Here is a 9734-nt window from a genome sequence, read left to right on the forward strand (position 1 = left end):
AAATAGAAAAACCATAGACACATAGACATAAAACAGTAACACCTTGAACCCAGAATCATCCCATTTGCACTGAGAAATGAAGAGTCACATTCATATTTTCTATTGAGGTGTTAGAACACACTGACCCCTCCACAGCTTCCCCAGCTATGGTTTCCACCTTCTCACTCACCTGGCCACTGCAACTGCCAGATCTTGCTTCCAAATCAAAGCCTAACAGATAAGGTTTCTGGGTGACAACAATACACTAGTACCTTGCTTCATTCATAAGAAACCTGCCTACAGTTTCTGATACAAGTCCTCTCTCCACAAAACTTCATTTTTAGGGTGCTATTCAAACCATGGGAATGTACCTCTCCCATGTTTCAACAACCTCTGGACAAATACAATGAAGGTTTACTCAATTCAGGCATTTGATGAGACAATCAGTGCAGCCAAGATAAAGAAGCATCAGAGTGAAGAGAAAAAGAAAAGGAGAAAGGGGTATAGGGGGTGAAGAAAATGAAGATTGAGAAGTAGAAGGCGCAGGTCCCCTTGCCTACTATGGGAAACCCCTTTCTTCCTTCATCAGCAACTTGAGGCCTCCAGATATCACAGATCCCACGATCAGGAAATCAGCCATCGGGTCTTCATTTTTGCCATCACTACTTATATATCTTTGAGAAGTCAATTTCCCTCTTTGAATCTTAGTACCTGCATTGTGAAATGGAGACAATCATAATGACACCTGCACTCTTAAATACAAAAATATTTGTGAGAACCATATAAAAATATTTTGTAAGCTACAAAGTGGAATTAAACTGCAAGCCACTGTTCTCTGTCTACGACTGCTCAGGAAGGAAGCCCAGTTGATGTAAGACTTTCCTCAGAGAGGATTTCACCTCCTTATTCCTGAGGCTGTAGATCAAGGGATTCAGCATGGGGGTGACCAGGTTATTCAGGACCTGAACAGTTGCATCCAGCCAGGGGCTTGGGGTTGGCCTCAAATAGATGAGAACAACGGGCATGTAGAAAAGTAATATGGCAGTGAGGTGGGCACTGCAGGTGGAGAATGCACGTCGTCTGCCCTCTGCAGAGCGGATCTGCAAGATGGAGTAGATAATGCAGCTGTAGGAGGTACAGATGAGAAGGAAGCAGCTGAGGGGCATGAGGCCCACGCTGATGAACCCCACCATCTCCAGGGCTGAGGTATCTGCGCAAGCCAGCTTCAGCATCACTGGGATGTCACAGAAGAAATAGTCCACTTCATTGGGGCCACAGTAGGGCAATTGAAAGGTGAGAGTGGTCAGAAAGGTGGCCTGAATACAGCCAAAAAGTGAGGTACCCACGGCCAGGATGGCACACACTCTGTGGCTCATGATGACCTTGTAGCGTAGAGGGTGGCATATGGCAACAAAGCGGTCATATGCCATCACTGTGTACAGGAAACACTCAGTACAGCCCAGGAAATGGTAGAAGAAGAGCTGGGACACACAACCTGCATAGGAGATGGCTCGGCTATGGCCCGAGAGGTAGAAGAGCATCTTGGGGGAACTCACAGAAGGGAAGAATATGTCACACACAGACAGTTTACACAAGAAGAAGTACATGGGTGTGTGAAGTTGCGTGGAGGAGATGATTGCCAGTAGGATGAGCAGGTTTCCCACAAGGGTGAAGATGTAGAAGGACAAAAACAGGACAAAGAGCTCAGTCTCCAGGTCCTCTGTGTGTGGGATGCCCAGCAGGATAAACTCAGTCACCACAGAGGCATTGCTCATGGTTCTCATGAGGTCAGACCTTGCCAAAAGGCTCAAGACACCAAAGTCTGAACACCAATATCGAATTATCAAGCTCTTTGCTGCTGAGGGTTTTGACTGTGTTTATAACAGGACACAACCAGCCCACTTATGAATGGCAAGGTCTGTATAAAAATATCAGTTAAAAAGAAATGCTAATTTTGGAGCCACAGTCTATCTAACTCCTGGAAGAAATGTTTTCATGCAAGCAGGTGATCATCTTCAATTACAAGATCAGAAGTTTAAAGGTATATTCAAAACATTCCTATGTTAAGTTTAAAAAATGTCTACAGTTGTTTAATTCATGAATTTACTTTCTTTAGTCAAATTTGTATTTTGAACTCTCACATTATCTTTGAGTAACAAACTCCCACTATTTATTACTCTCTGAAAAACAACAGGAAAAGGCATCACATTAGACATCAGAATAGTTCATTTAAGTCCTGCTTTACCACCTATTAGTTTTACAAGTTTAAGTAATTTCCACAGCGTTTTTCATAGACATACTTCCATTATCTACAGAACAAAAGCATAATGATTATAACTACAACTTCAACAACTAAAACAACTTAGGACTATAGTGAGGTTTATGAAATGTCTGAAGTTTGGCAGAAACACAAATCCTAATGAAAAGTGTTCCTTTCCATTATGTATCTGAGACTTATCTCCTTAAGTCCCTTTCTCTAATGTACCATATACCTTTCTACAAATAAATGTTTCATTAAACAACATTTTTTACTAAACTTACATCATGTCCTTTTCACACTCCATCCTTCTGGCCTTCAGACACCTCATATTCCCAAATCCATCAGAAGATGCTTCTCTGGTTCTTGGGCTCTTTTTAACCTTCTCTGAGTGCACTTGAGGCCACTCTGAAATGCTAAGCAAAAACAAACACTAGCAGCAGCAAGGAGAGCATCAAACTCATGTTACTGTGATGAAGAAAGGAATATAGTGACCCATATCCAGAATGGCAAAGAACAGCTCTGATGAGGAAGGTTAAACAAGTCAAGATCAGGACACAGTGTCAGAAGACACAGAGACTCCTCTGATAATACAGTGTAATGCTAATACTAATACTAACAAGACATGAGTGCATGCCTATATGTGCATTCCATTCAATGAACAGTTACTGTGTTCTAAAGACTGGGCTTAACACTTTAAAATTGTGATTAATTTTTTTCAAATGAACCTATAAGAAGAAACTATCATTAATATCAAACTACCATCTACTATCAGGAAATTGAAACTTGAAAAAGTAAACAAGTTGCCCAAATTCACAAAGCGAGCATGTAACAAAGCCAAGGCTCAGACCTTTCTGTGCCATTGCCCATACCCTTACCATGAAGAAAATTGTCCTATGTGGCCTCTGCTTTCTGAAGAGAGCCAGTTCCATTCTCAGGCACTGTCCCCACCAGGTGAGTTCACATCATCATTTTAGGCTGAGGTGGGAAGGCATTCTTGTTTTACATCTTGCTGGTCATTTCCAGTCCTGACTTTAGACCACATCTAGTTAGCGTCTAATTTAGCTTTAAAAATCAGACAGCAGGCTATGCCTTAATTTTGACAATACACCTTAACACCAACTCCAATACAGGAGCTTTGAAGTTGTACAGACACATTCACCACAGAAATTCACATCAATAACTGTGGCAAGTGCCAGTAAAAAACATACCTGAACAGAATGACCAAGCCAAAATGAGTAACTCACATACCACCCTCCACCTGAACAAGAGTGCAGATGGCAAGGAGAGAAACACTGACGTTATGGGGGAGAAATGCTGCTGCCGATTTGCTTCTCATTACTCATTTTAGCCAAACCTGAGTATCATCTCTGAGCCATGCACTTTGCTGTGAGATCTGGATCCTCTCTCCCTGGTCAGCAAAGCCCTAGGATCAGACACCATGATAATGTATTGTTCTACAATCCTATTTTATTTTTAAGTCCATTTCAGGAAAAGAAGCCCACGGGGACCAGAAATGACTCTGTGTGGGGCCTGTTCTCATGTGAGGAGCAGAGGCTTATGGTGAGACAGGGGCGGCATTTTCAACACTCACACAGTCCACTGACAGCACAGTCAAGTTCTCCATGGGGCTGTCACAAGACCCCACATTTGCTGTTTCTCAGCAGAGCCCAAAGTGCTCTAGCAAAAGGCACTTCCATTCTCTTCCTTGTAAAGGATTGAGTCTCCCAGGGTTTGTACCACAGAGACCTGGACATACTCACTCTCCCTGCATTGCAGCCTTGGAAGCTTTTTCAGGCCCCCTTAAGCCCTGCTTTGGATTCACTGATGGCTCTGAGGGAGCAATTAGCTGGTCAGACTAATTTACCATCTAGTTAGAAAGCAGCAGCAATGAGATCATCAGAAAGGGATGCTGTAAAGTGGAAAAGATCTCCCCGAGAGTGTTGGCAAAGCAGAAAGAGTTCCAATTCTAACCTTGTGTCACCTGCATTGCTACCCCCTGTTTCTGGTTTGTTTCTTGGGTTTTTAATACATCTCAAAGCCTTTGCTTGGGATAGCATGTGTCTCACTGCTTTGAAAGTGATCTATGTATTCCTATGATTCTATAGATATCTCTAATAAATATCACTATTCAAGACAGAAACCTAATCAGTTTCTAAGTATTCATGGTGATCAACTCTTATGATGTGCACCTTAAGTCATTTTTAAAAAGAAGGAATCACATACTAGGCACATTCATTAAATTAAGGAGGTGTAAGTGATCTCAAAAGGAAAATATGGGGAAAATAGCTAATAATCAGTTAATTATTTACTGTGAGCCAAGGGTGTCAAACTCATTTTCACCAGCACTCACATCAGCCTTCTGGTTGCCCGCAAAGGGCCAAGATAATTTTAGGACTGTATAAATGTTACTACTCCTTAACTGTTAAAGAGTTGATATTATATTCCACCCTTTGAAGGCAACCATGAGGCTGATGTGCCTCCCAGTGAAAATGAGTTGACACCCCTACTGTGACCACTTACAATGTTCCAAATATTTTGCTAAATTTTAAAGTTGTTACATTTAGACTTCCGCCAAGATGGAGGCATAGGTGGAGATGCCGTGCCTTCTCACACAACCAAGTTTAGAGACAACTAAATATTAGCAACAGAAAACATAGCCAGAACACAGAAAATTGAACTTTTCGGAAGTCTGATAACAACAAATTCTTCAGCCTGACCGGTAAGAGGGGTGTAACCAGCAGCTGTCTGAGCGGGGTCGCACAGAAAAACTTGGTCAGACAGACCCGGGCACGCGCGGAACCCAGGCACAGGGTTGGACCTAGTGAGTGACTCAGCGAGCAACCGCAGGGAAACAGCGAGGGAGCAGGACTGCAGGTTGACTGTGGTCGCGTTTGCCTGCACAGATAGACAAGCGAGGGAGTGGGCTGTGAGCAGGCCCCACCGCGAGCGGTAGCACAGGGCGCCGCAATTTCCCCGCTCTGACCCCGCCTCCACATACAGCGTCATAACCCAGCAACCTGAGTGGCCCCGCCCTGGTGAACCACCTAATGCTCTGCTCACCCAGTGGTGCGAAACAGCAGAGGGGCCGCAATTTCCCTGCTCTGACCACGCCCCCACATATAGCGTCACAACCCAGCAACCTGAGAGTCCAAGGCTCCAATCCTCATACTTAACGGGCAGACCAAAAATGAGAACAGACCAAAAATGGCTCAAGAAAAACTCAAAGCCCCAGAGCCTATAAATCTAAGCTATGAAGAAATAGCAAAACTCTCAGACGCAAAGTTTAAAACACTGGTGACCAGGATCCTCACAGAACTGGTTGATTATAGCCACAAATTAGACAAACATATGAAGGCGAAACTAATTGAAATGAATGGAACTGCACAGGAAACCAATAACGATGAAAAGGAAACTGGGACTCAAATCAATGGAGTGGACCAGAAGAAAGCAAATAATGGCCAAACAGAAAAGAGTGAAGAAGCAAGAATTCAAAAAAATGAGGAGAGTCTTAGGAACCTCCAGGACATCTTTAAACGCTCCAACATCCGAATTATAGGGGTACCAGAAGGGGAAAAGGCACAGCCACCAGTGGAAAACTTATTTGAACAAATAATAAAGGAAAATTTCCCCAATCTGGCAAAGAAAATAGACTTCCAGGAAATCCAGGAAGCTCAGAGAGTCCTAAAGAAGTTGGACCCAAGAAAAAACACACCAAGGCACATCATCATTACATTAGCAAACATTAAAATGAAGGAGAAAATCCTAGAAGCAGCAAGAGCTAAGGGGACAGTCACCTACAAAGGAGTTCCCATCAGACTGTCAGCAGATTTCTCAAAAGAGACCTTACAGGCAAGAAGGAGCTGGAAAGAGGTATTCCAAGTCATGAAATCCAAAGACCTACAACCAAGATTGATGTATCCAGCAAAACTTTCATTTAGAATGGAAGGACAGATAAAGTGCTTCTCAGATAAGATCAAATTCAAGGAGTTCATCATCATCAAGCCCTTATTATATGAAATGTTAAAGGAACTTATCTAAGAAAAAGAAGATAAAAACATATGAACAGTGAAAGGACAGCAAACTCACAGTTATTAAGAACCACACCTAAAACAAAAGCAAACTAAAAGGACAGCTAAGATCAGGAGCAGAAACATAGAAATAAAGATCTCAAGGAGGGTTAGCTATAGGGGAGTGGGAGGAGGAGAAGGGGAGAGAAGGTACAGAAAATATGTAGCATAGACAGTAGATAGAAAATAGATGGGGGGCAAGAATAGTATGGGAAATATAGAATCTAAAGAACTTGAGACACATGGTCATAAACTAAAGGTGGGGGTAATGGTGGGGATGGGGGATAAGGTGAAGGAGAATGAAGGGGGGAATAGAACAACTGTAATGGCATAATCAATAAAAATAAATTAAAAATAATAATAAAGTTGTTACATTTAATCTCCAAATAAAATTTTATAAAATAGGTGCTATTATTTTACAAAAAAGCTGAAAAACAGATTAGATAACTTGATGATGACATAACTAGAAAGTGACTGAACTGAGACTCTTTAATTTCACACCAAATGCTTTCAAGGTTATCTTCTAAATTCCAGAGATTTGGTTTTGTATTCAATAAGCAGCAGAGATATATTATGGTCATCAGATGCCTGAAGGGCCAGTAGAAACTTGATAAGCACTACTCTAGGTGGTGCCTCAGGAACTATGGGCAGACATGGTAGAAAGACATTTATTTTCAATGTATGTACAAAGTGTTTAATTATTAGATGCACATCTAAAAGGATACCAATGAAGTAAGCAACCCTGTGAAGTAGCTTGCTCTTTGTCACTGGAAATATCCAGTGTTCATATACTGTGTTCATGGAGTGGAAGAATGAACATTGTGAAAGTGTCCACCCTACCCAAAGCAACTAATAGATTCAATGCAATCATTAAGATATCAATGGCATATTTCACAGATATAAAACAAACATTTCAAAAATTTATGTGCAACTGTAAATGACCCCAAAGAGTATGGGAATTTTGAAGAAGAGGAGCAAAGTAGGGAGGATCACAATACTTGATATCAAAGTATATTACAAGCCAACTGTAATCAAAACAGTCTGGTACTGGCATAAGAATAGACACATGGACCAATGAAATAGATTAGAGGGCCAGAAATAAACCCATGTCTCTATGGTCAATTAATATATTAAAAAAGGGGCTAGCAGCATAAAAAAGGAGTAAAAATAGTCTCCTCAACACATGGTGTTGGGAGATCTGGGAAGCTACATGCCAAAAAAAAAATGAAACTAGACCACCAACTTACAACATACACAAAAAATAAACTCAAGATAGATAAAAGACTTAAATCCATGTGGCAACACCATAAAAGTCCTAGAGGAAAATATAGGCAGGAAAATCTGAGATATCCCACAGAGCAATATTTTCACCAATATATCCCCTAGAGCAAGAGACATAAAGGAAAGAATAAACAAATTGGACCTCAACAAAATAGAAAGTTTCTGCATGGGTAAAGAAAACATCAGCAAAATCAAAAGGGAACCAACTGTATGGAAAAATATATTTGCCAATGATACCTCAGAAAACGGTTTGATCCCCAAAATACATTAAGAACTCACAGGACTCCACTCCAGGAAGACAAACAACCCAATTAAAAAATAGGAAAAGACCTGAACAGACGCTTCTCCAAGGAGAACACACTGAGGGCCCAGAGACATATGAAAAGATGTTCAGCATCACTAGCCATCAGAGAGATACAAGTTACAACCACAAAGAGATACCTCTTCACACCAGTCGGAATGGCCATCATAACCGAAGCAAGAAATAACAAGTGCTGATGAAGATGTGAAAGAAAGAGAAACCTAGTGCACTGTTGGAGGGAATTCAGACTGGTGCAGCCACTGTGGAAAACACTATGGAATTTCCTCCAAAAAACTAAAATGGAACTGCCTTTTACCCAGCAATTCTGCTGCTGGAATTGTACCCTAAGGATCATGAAACACCAATTCAAAAGAACCTATGCACACCAAGGTTCATAGCAGTACAATTTACAATAGCCAAGTGCTTGAAGCAACCTTAATGCCCATCAGTAAATGAGTGGATTAAAAAACTGTGGTACATTTACACAATGAACTACTACACAGCTGAAAGAAAGAAGGACCTCTTACCCTCGCAAGAGCATGGATGGAACTGGAAAATATTATGCTAAGTGAAATATGGCAGGCAGTGGGAGACAAATACCATATGATCTCACCTGTAAGTGGAATCTAATCAACAAATCAAACAAACAAGCAAAATATAACCAGAGATATTGAAATTAAGAACAAACTGACAGCAACAGAGAAGAGGGGTGAGGGGGATATAACAGGGGAGAGAAAAGGAAGGGTCCTCAAGGAACATGTGTAAAGGAGCCATGGACAAAGCCTAATGGGGTTCGTATTGAGAGTGGGGTGGGGGACAGTGGTGGGGGGAAGATGGAGACAATTGTACTTGAACAACAATAAAAATAAACTAAATAAATGAAATGAAAACTGAGGAAGAAATAAATTTCTAGAAACATACAATCTTCCAAGACTGAATCACGAAGAAACAAAATCTGAACAGCCCAACTAGAACCAACATAATAATCAAAACAATAATAAAAAATATAATAACCCAACACACAAAAGTCCTGGACAACATGGCTTCACAGGTTAATTAGCCAAACATTTAAAGAAGCAATACTATCTATATTTCTCAAATTATTTTAAAATTCAAGAGAAAGAAAGTGTCCCAAGCTCATTTTGCAAGACCAGCCCTATCCTGATTTCAAAACCAGACAAGGATAAAGACATTACAAAAATGAAAATTATACATTATTATTCTTGATGGACATAGATTAAAAAATTCTCAAAAGAACATAAGCAATTACCCTGGCTGGTGTGGCTCAGTGGACTGAGCACTGGCCAGTGGACCAAAGGGTCACCAGTTAGACTCCCAGTCAGGGCACATGCCTGAATTGCAGGCCATGCCCCCACTAGGTGGCATGCCAGTGGCAACCACACATTGATGTTTCTCTCCTTCTCTATCTTCCTCCTTTCCCCTCTGCCTCAAAATTAAACAAATAAATCTTTTTAAAAAATAATATAAGTAATTAAAATCCAGCGATACATTAAACAGATCATATACCATGCTCAAGTGGTATTTATTCTTGAGATGCAAGGTTGCTACAATATTAGCTAATCAATTAACATGATATACCACATAAACAAAATGAAAGACAAAAATCATATGACCAATCATTCAATAAATAAAAAACATTTAACATGATCCAACCCTCCAAAAATAATAAAGACTCTCAGCAAAATGGAAATGAAAGAAACATATTTCAACATTATCAAGGCCATAGATGGCAAAACCACAGCTAACTTCACACTCAGTAAGTAAAGCTAAAAGCATTTTACTTAAGAGCAGCAATAAGACAAGAATATCTCTTATTCAACATAGG

At 40.6% G+C, this 9734-nt stretch overlaps 1 protein-coding gene across 1 annotated transcript; it reads right to left on the minus strand.

Annotated features, from left to right (window-relative positions):
• Positions 1–818: 818 nt before the first annotated feature.
• On the minus strand, positions 819–1754 carry LOC128626569 (olfactory receptor 149). Its single transcript, XM_053659474.1, has one exon. The coding sequence runs from the start codon at positions 1752–1754 to the stop codon at positions 819–821; it is 936 nt and encodes a 311-aa protein (XP_053515449.1).
• Positions 1755–9734: the final 7980 nt, after the last annotated feature.

This window comes from Artibeus jamaicensis, unplaced genomic scaffold (genome assembly GCF_021234435.1).
Source record: "Artibeus jamaicensis isolate MK-2021 breed Jamaican fruit bat unplaced genomic scaffold, CSHL_Jam_final scaffold_660, whole genome shotgun sequence".
NCBI lineage: Eukaryota > Metazoa > Chordata > Mammalia > Chiroptera > Phyllostomidae > Artibeus > Artibeus jamaicensis.

What these genes read in the sequence shown, in the direction of transcription:
- LOC128626569 (XM_053659474.1), bottom strand. Translation starts at nt 1,754, where the DNA reads ATGAGCAATGCCTCTGTGGTGACTGAGTTTATCCTGCTGGGCATCCCA.